At 36.6% G+C, this 25,278-nt stretch overlaps 4 protein-coding genes across 4 annotated transcripts; 2 read left to right on the top strand and 2 right to left on the bottom strand.

Annotated features, from left to right (window-relative positions):
- On the bottom strand, positions 850-4,314 carry LOC18588598. The gene is made up of 5 exons (XM_018128510.1): positions 3,786-4,314; positions 3,631-3,668; positions 2,167-2,437; positions 1,768-2,054; positions 850-1,498 (listed from the first exon to the last, which is right to left on the bottom strand). Exons 1-5 carry the CDS (start codon positions 4,131-4,133, stop codon positions 1,057-1,059), a joined length of 1,386 nt encoding a protein of 461 aa, XP_017983999.1. The 5' UTR covers positions 4,134-4,314; the 3' UTR covers positions 850-1,056.
- Positions 4,571-8,436, bottom strand: LOC18588597 (protein CbxX, chromosomal). The gene is made up of 7 exons (XM_007013109.2): positions 7,929-8,436; positions 6,689-6,799; positions 6,442-6,540; positions 6,222-6,332; positions 5,827-6,130; positions 5,556-5,695; positions 4,571-5,455 (listed from the first exon to the last, which is right to left on the bottom strand). Exons 1-7 carry the CDS (start codon positions 8,064-8,066, stop codon positions 4,919-4,921), a joined length of 1,440 nt encoding a protein of 479 aa, XP_007013171.2. The 5' UTR covers positions 8,067-8,436; the 3' UTR covers positions 4,571-4,918.
- LOC18588595 (probable chlorophyll(ide) b reductase NYC1, chloroplastic) lies at positions 11,276-16,179 on the top strand. Its single transcript, XM_007013104.2, has 10 exons — positions 11,276-11,828; positions 12,182-12,260; positions 12,360-12,495; positions 12,696-12,770; positions 12,876-13,068; positions 13,519-13,587; positions 14,254-14,393; positions 14,576-14,698; positions 14,956-15,148; positions 15,617-16,179. Exons 1-10 carry the CDS (start codon positions 11,457-11,459, stop codon positions 15,800-15,802), a joined length of 1,566 nt encoding a protein of 521 aa, XP_007013166.2. The 5' UTR covers positions 11,276-11,456; the 3' UTR covers positions 15,803-16,179.
- Positions 20,605-25,090, top strand: LOC18588594 (proline-rich receptor-like protein kinase PERK1). The gene is made up of 8 exons (XM_018127291.1): positions 20,605-21,433; positions 22,104-22,676; positions 22,788-22,874; positions 22,960-23,030; positions 23,316-23,392; positions 23,852-23,993; positions 24,117-24,278; positions 24,521-25,090. The coding sequence occupies exons 1-8, from the start codon at positions 20,842-20,844 to the stop codon at positions 24,818-24,820; spliced, it is 2,004 nt and encodes a 667-aa protein (XP_017982780.1). The 5' UTR covers positions 20,605-20,841; the 3' UTR covers positions 24,821-25,090.

Here is a 25,278-nt window from a genome sequence, read left to right as displayed (position 1 = left end):
ACAAACACAAGAATTTTACTTGATTCAATTACTTGTCTACAGTTACAGGTGAAACAGTTCATTTATTATTGAAAAATTGAAATACAATAAAATTTCTCTTAATGATTTCTCATCTAATTCAAAGAGCTTTTATACTACACTATCTCGGTATTCTCGTAAAAATACTTGCCCATATCCACCCTAGTTCCATCACACAGAATTACAAGATATTCTCTCTAAGACTTTAAAAGCATTGCTTATTTTTCAAAGCTACCCATGAAATTACTTATTTTGAACACATGAAATTTGACAAGCTTTTAAAGTGGAGCCTTTGCCCGAATATTGCTGGTAAATGTCAAGGAAACAGGGAACATGTTTTGTGAAAAGAGCAACGTAAAATAAGGGAATCTTTCCAGTTGTAGACGATAAGAGAAGCCGAGGTGGGAAATCAGTGCTCTTCCTTGAAATTTTTGCTGGCTTATGAACCATAAGGCACCTTAATTAACTCAGACATGACAGACCTTTTTGGTTTAAACAAGCAACACAAAAGAAAGTGAATTGGTACCTATGAATTTGTGTTTCAAATTGCTAAGCAAGAAAGCTTTTAATTATTGTCGTTAGTGCATCAGGGAAGACGTGTTTACGCCTTGGCTTAACACCTCAATATCAAGTGTCAGCTTACCGTTTTTGGCAACCGCCAAGAAATGTCAGGTGTCGCCCTTGGCTGGCTTTCCCTCGCAGCCAAATGCTAATTCTGGGGCTTCTTCGATTTGTTCTATAAGGGACACGAGGAAAGCACATTTTCAAAATCAAAATTTAACCCAAAAAGAAGTAAGTTTGGAAGATGAACTCGAGCATGTGGTACAGAACTAGTAACAAAGAGAAGATGCCCTCAAGTGGAGGGCACCTATTAATCAATTAGATTATTTTTCCACTATGAATGAATTCACAAAGTTCATTTTCTACAATTTTCAGATCAGCTATATCTGTAAAATAAGTGTTCATATTTACACAGGCACAAACAGGTTGCCATTATCCGTGTTGAATGTTGATCGAAACAATTTATTAAACAAAGACTCACATCACCTGTGCATTATCTATATATTGAGCAACTTCTGAAACTACTTCTGAGATCCAGTTAACTGCAGTGCTACAAAAGAGTTCCCAAAACCAGAGATCCAATGCAAGGACTGAAGAGAAAATAAGCAATGCCAATGTCTGGTATCGGTTCAATGGCCAGCCAGAAACCTCAGCCATTGTCTTCAAAAACGGAAGGGAACTGCTCTCAAGATCTCGTTTTGTAATGGACCAAGCTGTTATCCACTGTACCTGGGAAGGAACCAGGTCAAATTCCTCTCTTAAGCGCCTCCCCAGGTCTGGCATATGGCCACCCCCATACAGTATAGCTATCTTAATGTGACCATCATCAATAGCTCTTCTAAGTGCTTCTATAGCAGCTCTGTTCCTCTCACCAATGATAACTGATCTCTCTTCCACATCAGCTGTCACTTGTGTGAACCTTCACAAAATTGTATTTTGGCATCATTCTCTTACCAACAATTCTTGTCAGATGATACATATGAACTCATGTTCAAATGCAAAAACTACCCTCTGCCTCTTTTTCTAGCCCAATTAAAAATACCATAGCTACTAGCATCTAAAATGTACGAAACTCCAAAATCCAGCAAATAAGTTTTCTCATAAATCAAGATATCATTTATCATCACATCTTGAAGCAGATGAAAAACCCATTTAATAAAAAAGTATAATTTTTTTGCCAAAACTTACTCAGAAGTTAGTCGCTTTGCCAGGAAAACCTTCATAGCAGCACCAAAGTCCAGCGTTGATAAAGCTTCTAGCTCTGGATAATCAGATGCCTGACTTCCCACATCCGCACAAACACCACCAATAATGAGAAGGCCAACAAGCGGCATAGGTAGCACACGTGAAGCCCACAGAAGCTTGGATCTCCAAGGATCAAGGTCCTCTGGGATTGAAGCAGGCTGCACTAAAGCTTTTGTTGATTTAAGGGTCATATCCCTAGCAAATGTGAAGAAGTTTTCACCTTTCTCAAGCTGGAAAAAATACGATTAAGAACATTAGATATAGAAGCAACACGATATTGTTGACTACAAAATTGACCTCAGAATTCAGATCATAAAAAACATCCAATCACTTTTATCTAACCTGAAGTAACTTGAAGGTCTCATAGTCAAGATCTGCATGGCACCAATTATCAGCTTGGTAATCAAGGCAATCCAATTGGAAATCAAGCTTAAGTATCCAAGCCATCTGCCGCTGAATGCAACCCAGAATGTTGAAACCTCGGGAACGTGAACTTTTGAGCCTTTTTGCTGCTGCAGGGTTTCTTCTATTTTCTAAACTCTCCCTGCTGGCCACCATCTCATAAAGAACACAATCATATGGTGCAAGTTCCTTCTGAAGGGTTTCAAAGTATCTGCAGACAAGATTAGTAATTCAAGCATTTTAATAGAAAACTCACTCAAGCAGAAACAAAGAAGTTGTTACAAGCAACTAGATTCTGTAGCCACACGTTCATAAGGAAGTTGTCATAGAGTGCACAAACTAAATCCATCATACTCCTATGAAGGTTTCCAGGAGAAATATTAAGAAAAAAAAATATATCTATCTTTAACATATTCTTGCTGTTCTTTATGCAGGCAGGCCAGACCAAAACTCAGTTTTTCATCAGCAGGCTTCCTTAGTCAATACAATCATCTTTCTGTGCCTTTCCATACAGCATATTCTTATAGCAAGATATAAGCAGTCTCAGAGTCCCACCTTTCTATAATTATTTATTTTTTAACATTATTCTCACTAATTACCATCCACTAAGGCAGAGCAAACAAAATCAAAAACTGAATCAAACCGATGTATTCAGTTGGGATTTTTATATAATAGATTCGGTTGCAGTTTTTAAAAATAACTGACCGAAGTGTGTCGTTCAGTTTCGGATTTGAATATGGGAAAAAGCACATAAACTTGAACTGAACCTCATGTGACACTAATTATCTAAATAGTACATGAATACTGAAAAATAAATCATCATAAAAGGTCAAAGAAAGGTAAAGTCTTTCCTTGAAAACTCCAAAAGGCTGCACTTGCAAATTTGTAAATGATTATTTAATGGTGATTCATTGATTCTCCTCACAAGAATTGCATTCTTCAAAACAAAAAGATTTTAAAATTTTGTCATTCACTGTCAAATGCAAACTCTTTTAACTAAAAAACTGAATAGGGCGGTTCGGTTAAAATTTTTTTAAATATTCGAACCGTAGAATAGTTTTGATACGGAGTCAACTAAAACCTCTTGCTTCATCACTGCTCAAGTGCATTCATACAGAGTCAGAGGCTCACAATCCTAAGGCGCCCAACTTCATTCATTTTCACTCCATTAACTTATAATCAACCAGATATTTTCATCCACTTTTCTACTTCCCCTTTTTAAACAATGCATTCAAGTTTAGTCGTCTTTAGATTAGTATATGACACTCTTTAGGGGAAAAGGAAGTCAGTTGAAAACCAGATAACTAAGCACAACCCTCCATCCATAATGCATAACCAAGACAGAAACAAAATATACGATTACTGGTAATTTCATTAAATATATTTTGAATTAGACAAACATACTCTTTATCCGCGATATGAATCGTTGAGACCAAATCAACCTGACCCATCAAGAAATCAAAGAAAATCCCACAATTAGAATCCAGCAAGAGGAAGACACTACTTCTTTATAAGGTTAATCAGAATTAGAACCGGAGCTCGAGCGATTGTGTTTGTACCCGAAGAAAAGGGTTAAGAATAGACCAAGGAAACCTCTTACGATAGCTGACAACAGCAGTCTGCAACTCGCCGCTGCCTCTGTGACTCCCTCTCTTGAATCTCATGAAATCCGCTATCGAATTGTTCTTGAAAAACTGCTCCGCGGACCCATCTTCAACGAACTCGTTAGAGGAACAACCCAAAAGCTTCAACGACGGGTATTTGGGGGTTTTTGAGAATCTAGGACTGGGCTTGGAGAGCTTAAATGAGATAGGCCGAGGAGATGTAGACGTGGAAGATGAATCAGGGTTAGAGCACGAAGGAAATGAAGATGTGGAAGAGATAAGTGAAAGAGAACTCGAAACCATGGCTGCCAGAGAGAGAACGAGGAGGATGGGGCTTTTTCTTTTCCTTACTGCATAACCTGGTTCATAGTTTTTTATTTTTAATTATCTTTTTCGTTTTTTGTTGTTGTGGTATTTTGCACGTTAAGGCAAAGTCCTAATTTCTTGAAAGAAAGTGAAACTAGTTAATCGCAAGTGTTAGGACAATGGCATGGAACAAAACTTGATTAAGTTGCCAATACAAAACCATGCATCTAATATGAAAACGACAGCGCTATAAACAATACACAAGATTCGTTTTTGTCCTTTTTTTTTTTTTTTTTCTTTAATAGTACTATATATATATATATATAGTCAATTCTCACTCAATTTCTGAAGGGAAAACACATTCTCCGTCAGTCAAAGGTATACGAGTTATGAAGACAACAAGTACAGAAAGTTTGTTAAAAACAACCCAAGCATTCATCCAAAGATGCTGGAAAAGAGATTTTATTGCTGCTCCGTAAAACAAATGAATACTCCTATAACATGACCCAGAAATAATGCCCTTTAAGGGAAGAATAGATACCTGAGAGTTAATCAATTGTTGAAACAAAGGAATGAAATAGTAAGAAAATTAAAATTGTACAAGAATAAGCTCCCTAATATATAAGCCCACCCACCAGCTTCTGAGTTTTCAGCAGCACTTGCAACCATCCTCAAAGGAATATAATGAATAAAAACTTTAGCTTGATTTGATGTCCCAAAAAGGTCACTAGAGAATGATAAAAGAACATATTTTGCTTCTCGGCTTCATTTGAAACCCTGTATCATTGTGATAAAAGCCGGATGCCTGCTTCGAGATCTTCTAAGGTTATGGTACACAGTTCATCTGCATCTATACAGTCAAAATTGAGCCTGAGATCTAGGTTCTCCCTAGCATTAACTAGCATTGGATCAACTAAACCTCCATTCATCTCCTTACGCTGCTTCTCTGTTGTTTCTCTCTCTATTAATCTTGCTATCGCATCTAAACTGCAAGAACTATGCAACTTAAATCCATATAACAAACTCTCCTCTGTTTGACTATTCATCTTAATATGGAGGATCTTTGCTAGTTCTTCGGAATTGAAGTCACTAAAATAAAAAAATTTTGTCACTCTTCTGCAGAACCCTTCATTAGAAGCAATTACACGCTTCATTGGTTCACTATACCCAGCAAATATGACGACAATTTTTCCACTGTCCATTACAGACATGATCTCTTCCAAGGCCTCCAATCCATAGTCCTTATCATCTGCTTTTTGCATAGGTATTAATCTATATGCTTCATCAACAAAAAGAATTCCCCCCTCTGCTTCTTGGATCTGCACATGATCACTTGTTAATTAGTTCATATGAGACAGCAGACTAGCCTTGATCAAGAAAAAGCACCAAAAAAAAAATCCAAAAAGCACAAGGAAACACCTTTCTCCTTGTCTTTGGCCCAGTGTGTCCAACAAATTCACCAACCAAATCTGTCCGTTGCACTTCCGTTACCTTGTTGGTAGGTAGAATTCCGACCATATGGAGTAATTTCCCAAGAATCCGAGCTACCATGGTCTTGCCTGTTGAATAATAATCATCCTGTTATTCATACTTACGAAACATCATAAGATGCATAAAAACTACATGTTTTATGGAGTATCACTAGAAGACAAGTAATTCATTTTGAGGCATGCGATCCAATAGCAATTACCTGTTCCAGGATTGCCAAGGAACGCCATATGAGGAGGTCTTCTAGCACCAACTTTCAACCCAAGGGCCCTGCGCCTTTCATCAAAGAGCATCCCCTTTGCCCATTTACGAAGTTGTACTTTGAGCTCATGCAAGCCCACGATATTCAGCAACTCCTTTTCAAGTTCATCCATCTTAGCCTTTGTTTCACCACATGCTTCAAGTGCTCTTCTCTTTTGCTGCTCTTCAAGGTGCCAGTGTAATAGTTGACGTAACTTCTCACTTCCAGGGCCATTTGAGAGATGTTTTATAGGAGTCATACCCTCCTGCAATTCAAAAGATAAACCAACTGTCACGAATTGGTAATAAGACAAATCAAGCACAATGAAATACACCAAGTATATGGATGAATATTACATTGTCCTGAGCAGTGCAATCAGCATTGTACTCAAGTAGTGTCTTGACAGTTGCATAGTCATCAGATCGAATTGAGTACCAAACAGCAAGGTGTAATGGTGTCATTCCATTCTGCATAAATGACATGGAAGAAGAAAATCTTCAATAGAAGTTAAACTTTCCCAGCCAGTTCTAATCACCCACATAAATAAAAGGGAAATAAAGATCCAAGAAAGAGCACATTAGCTTTGGCTTCAATGAAAGCACCATGAGCAAGAAGCAACTTTGCAGTTTCATTACATCCATTCTTGGCTGCCATATGCAATGGAGTCTCCCCATACTGCAAAAGTCAACAGATACAACTCAAAGGATTCTAAAAGGTCCTAAACAAGGAGCTCTACTAGATTTTCAAAGGAAAATTTTAAGCAGCTAACAGATAAACATATTTAGCTGAAAGATTAGTGAAAACAAATAAAATTTTTACATACCATATTCTTGGCCTCTAACTCCGCCTTTTCTGGTCCTTGCCGGTCAAGCAAAAATTTAATTATCTCAGCTCTATCATATCCAGCAGAAACATGTAATGGTGTCTGTGCCATCTGCATGAAAACCAAATGAAACCAATAGACCTAAGAATAAGAAGGAAGTGATTCCGAGTACATATATATATCTGTGGTAGGCATTCAATTCAATCTCTCTAAATCTTAGAGGAATTGTAGCAATTAATCACATAAGAAGTATCTCACTGTTAGAAGCTAAAAATCAACAATGAATCAGTTAGCATATGCCATGAGCCCATACGACCAAGAAAGAACTGAAGGGATAAAGCAAAAGAACGTAACAAAAATCGGTAACATATTATTATAACAAAACAGGGAAACAATATTGTTGCACCTCTTTTTTTGAACAAATAAAAGGATTAGTTATAAGCAAATGAAGCAGTACAATATCAAGTGGAACTGAAGATCTAAGAGAGCTTTATCCAGCAATTCAGAATCGTCTAACATGCTGCGTCCGATTCTATCATGTTCACGGTCAACATGTCATAACCGCCCTTTACAGTTATACTTTTCACATCCAACTTTAAAATAGGTTGAATTTTGCATCAACAAATAATTAAAAAGACCGTCGCGCTTGTTTACAATGAACTGATGCTACATTGAACTGCATCTTTAACCCATTTCTCTACTCCATGTATCATTCTGTATAACTATGGGTTCATCACCCTCAACCTCCCTGGTATAATAATTACCTTGGTTACAGGACCTGGATCAAATTTCATTATTTGCTAAAATAAGATGCTATGTTTTTTTTATAATGCTGCATTTAATAACATTAATAACAACCTGCATTATGTTACTGAAATTCGTAAAACTACTAATTAAGACATATACTAACGATGCATTACATTTTTTTATACCTAATTAAAAGAAACTGACATCTCTAGCCCAACCAAGTCCCCGCTAGATCTAATTAGTCTACTATGGACCCTATTATCTGCATTTCCAAAGAAAATATATAGAGAGATAAAAGGGTGGATAAAAAAGAAATGTAAATCTTTCTTTTATCTTAGCTAATAAAAGGGTATTGTGTTAAACCATCAAGAACATAACCAAAACTATGGCTAAAAATGCAGGCGAAATAATCGAAATTCATGCGTCAATTACAAAATGCTAAAACATCAAAAGGATTTTTTTAAAAAGAAAAAAGGAAATGGAGGAATCTTACAACAGGGTTTCTCTCGTTGAGAAGAAAGGGCTTGTCCTTGAGCAGCTTCTGGAGACCAACAAGATCCCCAGACTGAGCAAACCGATGAATGGTGGTGGGCTTGGCAGATCTTGACCTTTGATCCCGACCCATCTGCATCCTTTAGAAAGATAGTTTAACCTTAAACGAGTACCTTTTCTTCTTCTTCTTTTTCTCTTTATGGAAGAAAAGTGAAAGAAGAAGAAAGAAAAAAAGAAGGAAGGAAGGAAAAAATGGAGAGAAAATGAGAGGAATTTTAGTTGGCAGAGGGAGTCATCGGCCGTCAAACGTGGAAATAAATTCCCCCGCGTCTGAATCTGACACTGCCTTTTTTTAGCTCTTTCCTATATACTCTTGTTTTCCCGATTTTTCGTGGTCTGGGTTTGGGACCCTTTCTTCTACTGTGGGCTGCGACCCTCTGGTTCACCAGTTAGCTTCCCAGTTGCCACCGCCCACCAGGTGGCCACCTATTTTTGAGCTGTCAATAAACATCCCAAAATCCATCCTTTTATTCAATAATATGGCACTTTATAATTACTCTTACCCCAATTTTGGTTCTTCCCAAAAAAAGAAAAAATAATTGTCGGCCCTATTTTTACTCAAGTTTTAAATGTCTTTATTTTTTTTTTCAATTTAATGACATGCTAAACTTTTTAATTAATTATTAATAAAAATAAATGATATTATGTATAAATATCATAAAATTTTAAAGATAAAGATTAATATTTCACCATTCAATTCTTTTATTAATATGTTTTTAATTTCTTTTAACTATTTGAGAGGAAATAAACATATTTATTTCTCACTATTTCTATCAAATACTTGTATTTTTTTCCTCTGGTAACAGGACTTGGCATCAAATAACATGTATCCATCGTATATCACGCGAAAAAAGAGTGGGTAGCGTTCATCCTCGAGAATGAGCATATCAAATCTTATCCTCCTATTCATCTGATTTATACCAAAATTTTATCATGTGTTTTTTATGCTAATAAATAAAGAATGAAAGAATTCTTGATTGGTATATATCTAAAAACAGATCCTTTACCTACGTTTTACTACTGGAATCCTTCAAAAAAATTTTAAAAAATGTGTTAAATATTTTGAATTTAAAAAATAGAAAATTCAAATAATAGCAAGGTTTGAACATATTAAGTACCATTTTTAAAGGTAGAGATTTAATATTTGCATTCGTTACTGTTTTTTTGGGACATTTTTAGTTTCTTTTTTTCATTTCAATTTTGATAATGGGAGGAATTAGTTTAATGGTTATCAATATGGTTGATAATTAATGTTAGCGTTATCCAATCTTGTTGAGCAAAGATTATTGTATGTATTTTTAAAATATTAACAATTCAATAAATGAGTTTAAATTGATTAAATATATTGAGTAATGTGATTTAATTTGTTAATAAGATTGATCAAACATATCATATACAGATAAGACATATTAATACATGTAAAATATAAATATTTTTGTATTGTAATCTATTAACACGATTACGATACCAACATAATTATACAAAACGGATTAAGCATATCAATCCAAGTAAAATATGAATATTTTCCATATTATAATCTGTTTTATTAGAATAAAAATATTATTGTATAAAATTTAAATCGGTTAATAACACGTGTAAAATTATCATTCTAGTTGTTGACTTATTATCGGAGGGACCGATACAGTAGATTACAACCTATGAGCTGAACAGTGGAAATAATGAGCTGTTGTCCAGCTGATCTCTAATCATTCCCATGTTGGTAAGTAAAGGAGGCCAGTTTAACAAATGCATGAAATAAGCTATCTGTTATTTGGTTGCTCTCTTTGTAAGAATGTAGTACATAATGCTATTTTGTTTAAATCATTCTTTCCAATAATGCAATCTTTCTTTCATTGTCACGGGGTCCAACAGTCTATTAAGCATTTGGTTGGGAAAAGGTGTAGAATTAATGCATATTAATAGATTTTTTAAAAGTATAATGTTTAAATAAAATTTTAAATTTGTTTATATTTTTATTATATTTAATTAATTTTTTATATTTTTATTTTAAATCAAATAAATTTTTATAATTAATAATAAATTAATTATTATTAATCAAAATACCATTTATCATTTTATATTCATATGATATTAATATAACGTTTATGTGTACGGTAAAAAATATTAAATAATTATATTATAATGTCAAATTAATATATCAAATCATTATCAATTATGATGTGTTAACATATTACGTCAATATCACATGACATAAAATAATATTTTAACAAAATCAATCATTAATTATTAAAATTTATTTGATTCAAAATAAAAATATAAAAACTTATTTCATTTAAAATAAAAATATAAAAACTTAATTATATTTTTTAAAATAATTTATAAATTTTCAAATAATTATTATGTTGTGACTCGTTTACCTTTAAAAAATTATTTTTTTTTATTTTAATTTAAAGTCAAATTTATCTTGTGGGTACCTCATTTATTCTTTAGGCAGCCATCTATCATAGTTCTTTAAGCATCACAATTTTCAATTTTTTGGTGTGATTTCTCTCAGCAGTTTTGTTTTCTAGAGGGAAACAAAGAGAATAAATAGTCAAATTCTACATCAAATTTTTCTACTCCAAATGCGAGAACAAGGTGTTGAAGGTTTTTTTGGGGATTTTGTAAATATTCGATTGGTTTTTTCAATCACTAATATATTGAATTAGTATAACTGGAGCCACTTAAGCCAGCCTAGAGACACCTCTGACGAAGTACTGCCATCGCGAAAAACATCTTCCATTGTGTTTATCCATTTAAAACCTTCTACATGATTTACATTCAACAAAAGTCAGGCTTTAAGTTCAACAAAAGGCTCGAACAGAATTGGCTTTATTAGTTTAAACGGGGAGAATTCGAAAATTTGATTCTTGTCTGACAATTACTATTCCATTATTGTCAAAACTAGATGAAGCTTAATGTATGGCTGCTTTGGTCGTCATCATCTCCATTCTTCGTCGGCAACTTATCCCCACAGTCAAGTCAACTAACCAAACTGAGTCCCAAAGTCCTAACTCGCTTGGCGGTAATGGTTATTATTTGGATTACTCAACCGATTGAGTACCCAAAAACCCAACCGCCCAAAGCCAAAACTTCAAGGCGTAAAAGCGTCACCGTCCATCCCCATCCCCTGCTCGTAACACCACGAAATACGACAAGAAAACGCCAACCCAAACGCCACGTGTCGACCAAAAGTGCAGCAGATTAGGTTTCTTTAACGTGTGGTCATCACACTCCTCCACCGAAGATCCGCTTCGAATCTATCTCCCTGATATTTTTAATTTTATGACGCCTGTATTACCTTACCTATATAAAGTAAAAAACTTGACAGAAAAAAATAAATAAATTGGATAATTTGAAGAAAAGAAAATCATTATTCGAAAGGAAAGATTAATTTTAGTATTTTTTTTTCATTGCCAATAAAGTTGGAACTGAATCTTTCAGTTTTCAGTTCCAATCTCTTACAAAAATGGCGGCAGTGACAAAGCTTCACTTATGTACTTTCCAGAAAGACCAACACTTTTGTTTCGAGGAACAACAACGGAACTGGCTTAAAGGGGGTTGTTTTGTACGGTTTCCCGTTATAACTAGAAACCGTAACGGGGTGTACGTGCAAAGGTGTCGGTCGTTTCGGGGAGAAGATGGAGGGGAAGTGGAAGAGAAAGAGATGGAAAGTGAGGGAAAGTATGGGGATGTGAAGGAAAACAAAGTGAAGTTGGAGCAAGGAGATGGGTTTTGGAAATCTTTTAGATCTTCTGTTTTTGGGGTTAGTAAGTTTGGTTCTCAATCTCAAGATGAATATGAAAAAGCTGTGGCTAAAGTTGAGGAAGTTTTCTCTTCGGTGAGTTATATCTATAATTTATCCCTCTCTTGGTTCCCTTACGGAATTTGTTCTATATAATTCAGTTCAAATATATTTATTATGCTTTATAATTGGTCAGGTAAATGAGTTTATGCTTGTTTAAATGAATTCCGATTTTAGAATTTGTATAAATGGTTAAAAAAGGTATTTCAAGTTTTTTTTTTAATTTTATTTTCTAGTAATTTATGCAAATATATGGTTTGCTGGGTTTTTGTTATTGGCTGATATGGGCTATCAGCTTCTAAATTTTTTCAAAATTATGTTATCCAAGATTGATCAGTATAAGCATCAGTTCAACTTGGATTTAACCTTTTGTTTCTTTCATGAGCCAGATTGCTATGCAAATAGGAAGATATATTGTGACCATGCTGAGCACTGGAGTGATACTCTTGACTGGTTTTCAGTTGTCAGGTTAGCCAAAGAACATCTTAGTACTTGTGGATATTTGAACTGATTTAGATGCCTTATTCTTTAAAAGAAGAATCAATCTCTGAAAGTTCAATTCTGTAGGTGGAGACAGTCAGATGAACACACTGATTTGGTATAGCTGGGTTGGAGGGATTATCATTGGAACAATGATTGGAGCTAATATGGTTCTAGATGAACACTGTCGAGCTGGTCCAAGAAATGTTGTTATAACCGGAAGGTACAATATATGGTCTGCAAAATGATATTTGATTTTAAATTTCTTCGGTAAGCTTTACTATCGGTTTCACTTAAGGCCTGAAATAATATTTAGTTAGGTGTAAGCAAAATTTTACACAGATATGTTCCTACTAAATTGGTGATGCAGGAAACTTATGTTTTTTCTGTTGTGGTTATGTCTGTTTGACTGGCCTGATGTAGCACTAGGGGACTGGGAAAAGCACTTGCTCGAGAATTTCTTCTTTCAGGAGATCGAGTGGTTGTTGCTTCTCGCAGGTGGAGTACAAAATGATAATTTTCCCTAGTTTATGATACTTTTTGTACAGTTTTATCAGTGCAGTTCTCACAACACATTATCCTTGTTGGATTTTATGAAGACAGTCCTGAGTCTGTTGACATGACCATCAAAGAACTCGAGGAGAACCTCAAGGAAGGTATGACTGCAGGTGGCTCATCTAGTAAGAATCTGAAACGTGCAAAAGTGGTTGGCATAACATGTGATGTTTGTGATGCCAATGATGTTGAAAAATTGGCCAAATTTGCCATTGATGAACTTGGTTCTGTTGACATTTGGGTGAGTGATTTAACTTGATGTTTGTAGCTTTCCCTCCGTCTCTCTTTGCATGTGCACATGCACTCACACATAAGACATGCGCCACAATGTCATGTTAGCATGTTGATGCTTTTGGGAAATGGTATTAGGTTAAACTTGGGTTCAAGTTGAATGACCTTATGATAATTGTGGAATTGTTGCTCCTGACAAATGGACATTCTTGTTCTGTCTGAAAGATTTTGCTGTATTTTCATATTCTATGTTTATAGATGCCCAGCTTATGACAATTTACTCGGAACTATTAATGATGACTATGGGCATTGTTCTATGTCCAGTTACCTCCAAGATTAGTTCCTGTCTGCTTGGGATTGGACAAAGAACATTTGAGATTCTTGTATTCCACATTTTCTTGCAAATTATGATGCTTTGTCAGATTCTGATATACATTTTTGTTTTTGAACACTCTGACAGATAAATAATGCTGGCACTAACAAAGGTTTTAGACCATTGCTACAGTTCAGTGATGAAGATATTAAACAGGTATCCTTAAGTTTGTTGGATTTGCCACTTGAGAAATTTAACCTTTTTGCATCTTCTCAAAACTTGTAAGCTTTGGTAGAAAGGTAGCCTCTGGGATATTGAGTTATTGGTTCCTGCCTTTTGTGATTTGTTTTCATTGCTACTGCCTGTGTCTAGGGTAAGGATCAAACTAGCCAATAACCAACTAGTGATTGATTCGCTCTCATTCAAATTAGTGTGTGTAAGACAAATATTTTATTCACATGTATGCACACTTTGGTATCTAGTTGCTGGAATGGCCTTTTAGTACAATGTATATGGTTAACAAGCTAGCAGTTTTCTGGGAGGAGGCATTAAAGTTTAGATGGAAGCCTGTGGTGAGTTGAGCTTGTTTGTACTCTTGAGATGGGTTTTCAGTTTTGAGATGGAATTTTGCTTTTTCTGTGCTCATTTCAGTGGGTTGATTGGCTTTGCTCTAGGGTGTTTGTCAAAATGCCGCGAAGGAAATCTTTACTGTTCCCACACCTGTTTTTTGTTACTCTGTATTGCTGGGTGCTAATTTTGGTTGTTTATGTCATGATGGATTTTGAATCCTCTGTTATTAATAAAATTTCTTTTTACTTCTCAAAAGAAAAAAAAAAAAGAAGATGGCAGTAGCTTGTATCTGACTAGCTGATTATGTGGTAGATTGTCTCGACAAATCTTGTTGGTTCTATTCTCTGCACTCGTGAAGCCATGGGCATCATGAAAAACCAGCCAAAGGGGGGCCACATTTTTAACATGGATGGTGCAGGTTCTGGGGGATCTAGCACTCCTTTGACTGCCGTGTAAGTTGTCATTATCTATCACTACTGGAGTTAGTTCTTCTTCTTGTGGGCAGCCATTATTATCTTGCACCTGTAATACTTTTGATAATTTTTGTTTTAACATTTCTCAAAACTTTTTAGGTTCTGATGTTTTTAGTAGTTAATAATAATTCTCACTGTCTTTTATCTCCTCAAACTTCTAGATATGGGTCAACGAAGTGTGGTCTTAGACAGCTTCATGCATCACTTTTGAAGGAATGCAAGCGATCTAAAGTGGGGATCCATACAGCATCTCCAGGCATGGTCCTTACAGATTTGCTCTTGAGGTATGTTGGAATGTCCTGAATTTTTCGAGGCACTCACTTTTTGCTGTTGGCTAGTTCAACTCATTCTTTTAGGAGGTTGCAACTGTTATGTTCCTATATTGAGCATGTAATTTGACTAACTAAACTTGATAAACAGGCAGTCTCCAATCTGCGTTGGTTGACTAGTCCTTCACTGTCATTATGTTTTGCATGATACAAATATTTAACACTTGGTAAATATGCTAACATGACAAAATATTTCTTTTGCTCTTTAACAGTGGCTCAACCATAAAGAATAAACAAATGTTTAACATTATCTGTGAGCTTCCTGAAACTGTTGCTAGAAGTCTAGTTCCACGAATGCGGGTTGTAAAGGGAACAGGGAAGGCCATCAACTACTTGACCCCACCTCGGATATTACTGGCTTTAGTCACTGCCTGGCTGCGACAAGGTCGATGGTTTGATGAACAGGTAACCTTGATTCTCCAGGGAAGACATTTTGTCACATAGTTGCAATTTTTAAGACAAAATGGTATCCTGCAGCTAATGAATCCTGTACTAAGGGAAGGTTTCTGCTCAACTGTAAAATTTTGTTCCTCAAATCCTTTTAATTAACTCAGCTGCATTGGATAAATTGAGAATTCAACTTTAAAGTTACTCTGTTACATTACATCTAAAGCCAGCCTCATAATTATATGAAAATTTCATATTTAGAGTTAAACGGTGTCACCAAGCTCAGCCCACTTCTCCAAGTTCTGTATGCTGCATGGTCTCTTGTTCTAATCGCAGTTTCTGGCTTTAAAGCCTCCTTTTGCTTGAATTGATTGTGTTTCAGTGAAATGTGGTGTTATCATTTTGGTATCTGAACTGTTGGGAGATTAAACTGCTTCCCTCTTTCCTACTTTCCCAATTTTTATAATGCAAAAATATGTACTGCAGGGTAGGGCATTATATGCAGCAGAGGCAGACCGAATTCGCAACTGGGCTGAAAACCGTACTCAGTTCTCATTTACAGATGCGATGGATATGTACACTGAAAACACTTGGGTGTCTGTGTTCTCACTTTCGGTTGTTTGTGCCTTCATTATCCTTTCTAGCACGGGCAGCACGTATCCTGGCACCTGAGACTTAACAGTCGTAATTTAAAAGTATCGAGACTACGTTATAGGGGTGAAGGAGCCAAGTAGGGTGGTGATTGTAGAAGTGACATATGATACGATTCTAAAGGATAAACAGCCGTTGCATGTTGGTTTTTTCACCTGCAACCTCTCAGTATATGCATATATCTAACAATTGGAGAATTCATCGGTGGTCTTAGAGCATGAGCCCAAATGTTTGGACTTCCATGGATATGAGCACCGGCTGGGACAAGCTTTGTAGGTTCTGAATACACAAGCAGACAGACATTAGATTTTTATTGAAGCATTCTTTATTCCTATACCTGTAACCTGTATACATCTAATGACCGAATTGTAATGAAATTTAGATCCTTCCTTCATTCATATTTGCTAGTACTAGATGTTAAAGCCCATCTCTAAGAGCATTGTTCCCCCCCCCCCCCAGGCTGCATTCAAAATTATTATGAAATGAAAGGCATCTAACTGCCTTGTCCAGGTGCAAGGGGCCTAAAGGACTATTACTGAGGCCCTGATAGGCATTGCTTGTATATTTTGAACTTGCCCCCTTTGGGGTGGATATTTGTCAAGAGAAAAATTAAACAGCAAAGGCCATTCTAAACAAATAGCTGAATACGATAACGGCACAAACCCATCAGGATGGGGATCTTATGATCCCTTCGAAGCCAAAATACCGGAGTTTCTTATCAAAATTTCTCCAGGATGCCTGGACATGCTGATCCAGCTTGTCACTTCCATCCGTGAACTGTGAATTTCCAATACAATAACCCGAAAGTTCAATGGGAAACAAATATTTTGGTCACGTACCGACATTTTAAGAAACCATTTGGAAGACAATGGTAGCGGAAGGTAAATGATATGCTGTCTTGTCTGTCATGCAGGACAATATGTTTTTATGGACTCATCCCAGTTAAAAAAAAAAAAGAAAAAACAGAATCGGCGTTGAACATATGATTATTCACTTCTTTAAATTGTTATTATAAGAATTAGCATAACTCCATTTCATTGGCTAAATGGCTTTGACGCCAACTTGGCATGCGTTGGTGCAATGAACAATTAGTTATAACCGCCAACATACCGTAGTTTACTCATGCTAACCTTCGTTATGGTTTGTGGGGCTGCTCCCCTCCCTCCTCTCTCTCTCTCTCTCTCTCTTGAACCCTTGAAAGTCTAATACGGAAAAGAAATTAAGTGTTTTAATCTGAAGAACCTTTAAGAAATCAACCAATTACAAATGGCTGAATAGCTATTTATTCCCACCAAATCAAAGGGTTTTGATGCCTTTTGAACTCAAATTCTTATGCCGAAAAGTAATTGATGATAAAAATAATCTTTGCAACTTGTAACAAATAGGCTTGCAGAAAGAATGAAAGGTTGGAAAAGATAAGTTAAACTACTCAATTTTGGAACTTGGAATAAACTGATTTAACCTTAATTTTTTCCTTTTTCCAAAGGTTTATTCTTAAAGGAACCAATTTAATGCTTAATTCTCTTCACAGGAAAAGAATGTAGAACCTTGACAGGATTCTCTGTTCTTTTCCTTCTTGTTTATTTGTTTTTTGGGGACTGGGTAGCTGGATTGAACTGAATAAATGGCTTTAGTCAAAGCAGCGAATGTCATGCCACTAATCATGAGAAGAATATAAAAATAGCATGGCCATGTGATTGATCATGGCCCCTCACGACCTCTCAACTTTTACCCCTCCCTCACAAAAAGTAAACAAATGCCTTCCCAATTTCCCTGTACAAATTAAATTCCATGTCAATTGTGGAGCATGAAGAATATTCATAGACAGCAGAAAATTGACTTTTTAAAATTACAAAGCAAACATTTATCTTTTCAAAACAATGAAAAGAAAAAAACCTCCGAGACTAGGAGAATATGACCTTGAAAAAGTGTCAGCATCAAGGCTCAATGTACATGCCCACCATGAGTGGCTGTAATGGAGGAGGAAGCCAGAAGGATAAAAGATAAGTGACTTTTGTACCTTCATCATGTAAGGCTAAAAATTTATAGACATCCCTAATGCTAAACTGAAGCCTTTTTCAGGATTCAATCTCTCTGCCGAATAACTTACAGGAAATGACATTGGATAACTATTGCTACACTGGAAATAAGTATAAGAAGCCAATAATTAATGGAATTTGTTTCAGTTTTTTGCACGAAAATATCTTGGTTTTGTTCGTTTATCTTTAAATGTTATCTAATTTCCCTGGATATTTGGGCTGGCACTTAGCAGGCATTGTAGATTTAGATATTGTCAAGTCAAAACTATCTCGAGTCTATCCTGTCGAGCCTGCAGCCTCAAATGCAGGTTTGAACACATCTCTCCACTCTCCGCCTCACCTACCAAATATTTAGAATCAATTGCCGGCCGCTTACTTCTTCCATGGTCCTCCGCATGTAAAAACCCAAATCAAATTTTTAATCCACAAGAAACTAATCTTATTGTTATTAAATATAGAAAGTGATTGATTATGCTTGTTACTAGTGGATTCATTTTTACAGATGTTAATTTAAGTTTCGAGAAAACAAGTAGAGAAATTACGTACGTACATTGTGATAAAAATTTTTAAGTCATCTATTTACAATTTCAAGAATCAAAATTCTTTCTTAAAGTTACAGCATGATAGTGGAAGTTCAGGTTTATACTGGAGTTAGACTGCATGCATAGTTTTCGCGAGAAATGTTAATGCTGGAAGCCTGTAACTGACAATAAAATCCAAAACGACAATTGGAAAGAGGAAATTATTTGTCTGTAGAATTCTTCCATTATAATATTCCTAGTAATATCATTTTTTTAATATTAGGGATCGCAATTAGTTGTTGGTTTCCAGCTGGTTTGTCTTTTACTTAGAGTAACAGCTATCCCCTTAAATACGTTTCAAATCTGAAAAAAAAATATGTAGTGTACAAAATTTATGTAGTAGGCTTCACCTAATCCTTGACTTACCTACAGTTATTCATTTACAAATGTATTTTTCTAATCTCAATGCTGTTATCAGATAACCATTTTGTTTCCTGACAAAGTCATTCACCTCGTTTACACTGCTGTTTTCATTACGGTGCTTTTGAAAGCAATGTAACAAGAAATTTTCGATCATAAAATCATCATCATTTTAAGAATTGAACATTTTCAATCTTTCTCTCATGAGCCCATTTTGTAAAGCTACTCAAACCCATTGTAGCTAATCAAAGTACACTAATTTGCAACTCTCAGCATTCTGTCAGCTGCATGCGTTGAATGCCAATTGGCTACTCTAGAATTGACCGCAAAAACGTTGCTGAGCACCTGCTAAGAGAGGCTGAATTCTAATATCTTAAAGGAAAAATACGACAGAAATGAAAGATGCTTAAGACCGTAATTTTAGCACTAAGAGCCATTGACGAAGAAATGATTTCGGCTACTAGTTTGTCCTTGTCCTCATTGGAAAGTTTCAACGCGGCCAAAATAGTTGAGGATTAAAAATGAACTTCGTTTCATCTTTTTATCAGTTTGCCACTTTGAGGGGGCAGTGTAAGTGGAAAACCACATTGAGCTAATCTTCTCTTTGCGTTATCATGACTCCAGAAAAAGACTCTGGGATTGGAAAATTTAGGGCTGTTGTGATCATTGCTCAACAAGAAAAAAGAAACTGTTGAATTTAAGGACACAGGGTTTTCACTTGCCAGACTTTTGAAGCCAATTTCTTGCCTTCTTGGTTGGTTTTAATGATTGGATATAGACATCTAATCCCAAACAATCTGCCGTGATTGATTCCATTAGATTTTCGTATTAAGCCATTATATGGTTATTTATGGAAACATCTGATTGTTTTAGCTCTTCTTGATATATTGGTATTGGATTCTATTTCTGTCATTGCATTTTATATTTGGAAAAGACCTGGGATATTGAATAGGTTGCTGCCCTACCATATTATCACTCACCAGCTTTTCTCCTTATTCCCCTTTGTGGTTAATCAGCTCATAATATTCACTCATTTGATGATTAAAGGGGAAAAAAAATGAAAAATGGTGATTCTTGGTTCTCTTTTTGGATGAAATGAACCCCATTGACATGTTCTTATTTTAGTTCTCTACTGCAAGTAACTCAAGTTGTTTCAATCATAATTGTTAAGATAATTATGCAAATTATCTAATTAGAGTGCAATATCTAGTAATTAGATAATTTATATAATTATCTTAAAAATAATCATGTCAGGTTGTTTGAGAGGAGAAAAAGACTAAAGAAATGATAAAATGTGGTTTTTAAAATGATATAAACTTATTTGACTTCATCCAAATTAGAGCTAATCGGGTCAATTTAGTGCTAAAAAACCCTTGAGTTTGGGTTCATGACTTGTTTTTCTTTGAACTTGAATTTTTATGGAGTTGGATTTTGTAATCAGCCGTACTTGCCCTACCAACCTGAGCTACAACTTGAAGTAATAGACAGAAAGGTGATTCAGCAAAATAAAGAACTCTTCTTCTAGATTACACCGTGAATTAGTGGTGTTACTACTTAATTACTTGAAACAAAATGTTACAAAACGAGTAGGGGAGAATAAAACCGCGGACCAATCGTGTGAAAGGGTCCCACTAAACAGCTCTTTATCCTAAACTGAACGGCATAGCAAAAACAGAAAGCATTTGAACATTTGGCACCAACAACAGCTATTGCAGAGGGCAGACAATTAACTTCCTAGTCCTTTTTCTTTTATCTCTTTATTATTATTATTATTATTATTTTCTTTATTTTGTTAAAGCTTCAATCCAACCCCACCGGGACCAAGCAGGGCAGGGGGGCCACTAGCATGTGCAAAAAAACTACTTTCAAACTTGAAACGCTACAATACCAAATCCAACCCTTCCTTCTTCCGAAACCCAATTGAACTCTTTTCCCTCATTTTTTTCCTCCCCTTCTCTCTCCGTCTCTCTTAAAAACTTCCTCAAACGTTTCGTTTTTCTTTAACCAAAACCAGAAAGGTTTTTAGTTTGGTTTTTTTAGACAGGTTTTCTTTTTCTTTTTCTTTTTTTATTATACAACAATGTCATCCCCATCACCGGGGGCCACACCAGCCCCATCGTCACCACCATCCACCAACACTACCGCGCCACCACCACCACCTACGGCCGCATCTCCGCCGCCGACCACGACTCCCTCTCCGCCACCCGCCACGCCCTCTCCACCACCCGCTACTGCCTCTCCACCTCCAGCCACCCCATCAGCTCCTCCCCCTTCGACCACACCGTCTCCTCCTCCTCCCTCCACTTCATCACCACCACCTTCATCCTCTACCTCTCCACCGCCTCCAGCCACCACATCTCCCTCCCCGTCGTCCTCCACTCCTTCCCCTCCGCCTCCTTCCTCATCCACTCCATCGCCCCCACCCCCGAGAAGTTTGGAGACTCCATCGCCACCACCGCCTTCGGGGAGCTCAGGGACTCCGTCTCCTCCTCCACCGTCGTCTTCGCCTGATTCGAACAATGGGGTGTCGACAGGGCTGGTAGTGGGGATAGCAATAGGGGGAGTGGCGATATTGTTGGTTTTGAGTTTGTTGTTTATATGTTGTAAGAAGAAGAGGAGAAGAAGAGATGAGGAAAGTTACTATGTGCCTCCTCCACCTCCTGGGCCTAAAGGTCAGATCTTTTTCGCATTTTTGGAATTAGAGTGTTCATTGGATTTATGCGTATTTTATTGATTTTGTTATTTTTTTAAGCAGGAAAATCGGGTTATGTTTGTTTTAATCGTTTGTTTGGATTTGCATTAAAAAGATGGAATTTGTAATTTTTTTTTATTATTCTTTCCTCCAATTCTCTTTGTGGTAATTTAAAAGTTGAATGATTTTTCTTTGAAAAAAAAACATATTTTTATGATTTTGAAGATTGATCCGTGCTTGGAGCAAGCAAATATTAGAGTTTTTTTTTATTCATATATTTGGTTTTTTTTCATATGCATTGCTGTTAGTGCATTTGCATGGGCGTTTTCGATTATGGTTGGATCATACGGAGTATGGAGAGCTTTGCATATGGCTTTCGCTTGAGCTTTCACATGATCAAGCCTTTGACTAATTAAACCTTTGCTTTGTTCACACTACGTCCTTGCGCTCATGGTGTTTCTTACTTGAATTTCTCTTTGTCTGATTTTGGAGATTTATTTTATTTTCATTTTGACTGTTTGGGAACCATAGAGGCCGATGCATATGCTAATTATAAAACGATTTTATTAACTTCTTGGTTACCTGTAGCCCTACTCTATTGACTCTGACGTAGGTAATCATAATTCACAGAGCTTGTTGGTTTTTTACAGATGATCCCTATGGTGGCCAGCAGTACCGGAGGCAACAAAATGCTCCCCCGCATGCAGATCAATATGGTGCAGTGCCTTCAAAGCCCATGCCTCCACCAGTTACAGCATGGCGACCTCCATCACCAGCCCGCTCCCCTACGCCTCCAATGCCACCTCCTCCACCACCCCCACCTTTCATGAGCAGCAGTGGAGGTTCTGGCTCTAATTATTCAGGTTCTGAAAACCCACTTCCACCACCCTCACCTGGTATTTCGTTAGGTTTCTCAAAAAGCACGTTTACCTATGAGGAATTAGCAAGAGCAACGGATGGCTTCTCAGAAGCAAACCTTCTTGGACAAGGTGGTTTTGGGTTTGTGCACAGAGGAGTCCTCCCAAATGGGAAGGAAGTAGCTGTCAAGCAACTGAAGGCTGGAAGTGGGCAGGGGGAGAGAGAATTTCAGGCAGAAGTTGAGATTATCAGCCGCGTTCATCACAAACATCTTGTCTCATTGGTTGGATACTGTATCTCCGGGACAACAAGAATGCTTGTTTATGAGTTTGTTCCAAACAACACTTTGGAGTTTCACTTGCATGGTAAGATTGTACTTGGAGTTGCAGGTCATAGTACTTTTTTTGAAGCATTGTGAATGCTAATTGATGTTTGATTCATCTGGTAAAGTATCTGATAGAGAATGCTATTTGCAGGAAAGGGGAGACCTACCATGGATTGGCCAACAAGGATGAAACTTGCTTTAGGATCTGCAAAAGGACTGGCATATCTACATGAGGATTGTATGCTTTCTGACTCTCTCCAGTGCATACTTCTCTAGTTGTAGGATTTTAATATCTTTGTGGTAACCATTATCGATGTTTTCAGGTCATCCTAAGATCATTCATCGTGATATTAAGACGGCCAATATTCTTTTGGATTTCAAGTTTGAGGCAAAGGTATTGATTTCATTTTAATTTCTTGACTTCTCTAAACTTTGAACCATGAATGAAATCCAATCAAATACAACCAAAATGCTGGTCCTTAGCTGTCTGTGTGAAATCCTGTTTATTTGGTTGCCATAGATTTGCTTGTGTCAACCTGTTCACTTCTATATACAAGTTTGGGTGCAGTTGTTTTGAATGTAACTGTCTTGCTCTATTTGGTTGTCTAAACATACACATACGTATATGTATTTCTCTCACTATTGTCATTGACATGGTAGATAAAAATTTTGTTTTCAGGTTGCTGATTTCGGACTAGCAAAGTTTTCTTCTGATGTTAACACTCATGTGTCAACCAGGGTGATGGGTACTTTTGGGTAAGAATGCCTCCTCCATTCTTGTTTCTTGGTATTCTGGCATCGTCTGTCTTCTGTTTATATTTTGTTTGAGATGAATTGCAATCTAACGTAAGGGGTTCTTGTTATGCCTAAAAATTATGTTTAGCTCCATATGAGCTGCTCAAAGCCAATGAACTTAATCCTCAACATGCATAGAACTCAGCTCCAGTATTTTTAATGGGTTTGCTTGTAATTTGGAAACTTAGCTGCAGCAATGCACAGCTGATTGGGCTGCTTAAGTTAATGCATGCTGTCAGATTCTGCTTCATTATCATTTTTAAGTGCGAAGCTCTAATGATTATTGGAAACTTTCTCTATTGGCTCTATTGACAATGGGCTGGACTTTTGTTACTTTTTATTTTCTATTCAGGTTTAGACTTAGTTGGTTTAGTTTTGTTTGTTCTTTGTTTTTGTTCACTTAATTCTCACTATCTCCAGGTATTTGGCTCCCGAGTATGCTTCAAGTGGAAAACTCACAGACAAGTCAGACGTTTTCTCTTTCGGGGTTATGCTTTTGGAGTTGATTACTGGACACAGACCAGTTGGATCTTCTTTCATTGAGGACAGTTTGGTGGACTGGGTTAGTTATTAGTTTGATCAATGATAGTCTCTGTGTACAAGCGCACACACATGTGCATCTTTTCTTTTTGGGATTTGAATTCCTTACAATCTTTAATTGAGTAAATCTGATTTGGCATTGCAGGCTAGACCTTTGCTTACAAGAGCTTTGGATGATGGAAATTTTGACAGTCTGGTTGATCCAAAGTTACAAAAGGAATATAACCACAATGAGATGGTTCGCATGGTTGCTTGTGCTGCTGCTTGTGTGCGACATTCAGCACGACGTCGACCACGAATGAGCCAGGTAATTGGTGTAGTGAAATTTCTTTCAAATGCTATATTGATTTAATTCTAAGTCTGCCATGTCTGGTTGATGTATATGGATCTGAAGATAGATTGATAAGATGATCGGATAAAATTTAATTGTGAGACTTGCATACCAGTTAATCATTCATGAGTGGATTACCATACTTTTCTTTAGACCTCATAGTTAGTCTTATGTTCCACTCATTATTAGACTCTGAACCTAAACTTGTAACCGAGCAGATAGTCCGTGCTTTAGAAGGAGATGCATCATTGTCTGATCTCAACGAAGGAATGAGACCTGGACAGAGCAATGTTTACAGCTCTTATGGAAGCTCAGACTATGATACAAGCCAGTACAATGAAGACATGAAAAAATTCAGGAGGATGGCATTGGGCACACAGGAATATGGTGCTAGTAGTGAGTACAGTGAGCCTACCAGCGAATATGGCTTGTACCCTTCTGGCTCAAGCAACGAAGGGCAAACTACCCGGGAAATGGAGATGGGAAGGAGGAAGAAAAACAGCCAAGGTTTTAGCTGAACTTTGACGTCTTGACAAAACTACACCTCATTTCTTTGTAAAGACCCCGTCCCCACTTCTTTTTCGTACTATGATTTGGAAGTCACATTGATTGCAAAGATTGGCATGTTTTTCATGAGATAACACACAAATTTTTATCACCCTAATTTGGAAATTACGGGTTTTCATTGATTTGTATTTATTAGTGATTCACACAGTAAATAATGGATACACTTTGGTTGATTCTTTTATTTGTTTTTTAAATGTTAATATCAATTTGGTTTGCTGAAACCGGACTTTCTCCCTTCGTTTGGTGTTGTGAATTGTTTCCTAGTCAATTTGCTTGGATTGAAATTTTAGTAGATAGGTTGGATTCATATGTTATGTGGGTGACAATTTGACCTAGGTGGTTGTTTGCATATAAATCAAGTCTCCACCTAAGAGTGAATCAGGTGAGAAGCTGCACGTCGTGGGTCAAA

This window comes from Theobroma cacao, chromosome 9 (genome assembly GCF_000208745.1).
Source record: "Theobroma cacao cultivar B97-61/B2 chromosome 9, Criollo_cocoa_genome_V2, whole genome shotgun sequence".
Taxonomy (NCBI): Eukaryota; Viridiplantae; Streptophyta; class Magnoliopsida; order Malvales; family Malvaceae; genus Theobroma; species Theobroma cacao.
The sequence above is the reverse complement of the archived record's forward strand: the minus strand, read 5'-3'. Positions and strand labels throughout refer to the sequence as shown.

Bases quoted from the DNA above. Each gene is read 5' to 3' on its own strand.
- LOC18588598 (XM_018128510.1), bottom strand. From the start codon at position 4,133: ATGGTTTCGAGTTCTCTTTCACTTATCTCTTCCACATCTTCATTTCCT. The intron at 3,669-3,785 runs GTACAAACACAA...TTGATGGGTCAG, and splicing joins TTCTTAACCCTTTTCTTCGG to GTTGATTTGGTCTCAACGAT. The intron at 1,499-1,767 runs GTAAGTTTTGGC...AATTTTGTGAAG, and splicing joins GCAAAGCGACTAACTTCTGA to GTTCACACAAGTGACAGCTG.
- LOC18588597 (XM_007013109.2), bottom strand. From the start codon at position 8,066: ATGCAGATGGGTCGGGATCAAAGGTCAAGATCTGCCAAGCCCACCACC. The intron at 6,541-6,688 runs GTATGTAAAAAT...TGACTTTTGCAG, and splicing joins AGTTAGAGGCCAAGAATATG to TATGGGGAGACTCCATTGCA. The intron at 5,696-5,826 runs GTAATTGCTATT...ATTATTCAACAG, and splicing joins CCTTGGCAATCCTGGAACAG to GCAAGACCATGGTAGCTCGG.
- LOC18588595 (XM_007013104.2), top strand. From the start codon at position 11,457: ATGGCGGCAGTGACAAAGCTTCACTTATGTACTTTCCAGAAAGACCAA. The intron at 12,771-12,875 runs GTGGAGTACAAA...TTATGAAGACAG, and splicing joins GTGGTTGTTGCTTCTCGCAG to TCCTGAGTCTGTTGACATGA. The intron at 13,588-14,253 runs GTATCCTTAAGT...ATTATGTGGTAG, and splicing joins GTGATGAAGATATTAAACAG to ATTGTCTCGACAAATCTTGT.
- LOC18588594 (XM_018127291.1), top strand. From the start codon at position 20,842: ATGTCATCCCCATCACCGGGGGCCACACCAGCCCCATCGTCACCACCA. The intron at 21,434-22,103 runs GTCAGATCTTTT...GGTTTTTTACAG, and splicing joins TCCACCTCCTGGGCCTAAAG to ATGATCCCTATGGTGGCCAG. The intron at 22,677-22,787 runs GTAAGATTGTAC...TGCTATTTGCAG, and splicing joins TTTGGAGTTTCACTTGCATG to GAAAGGGGAGACCTACCATG.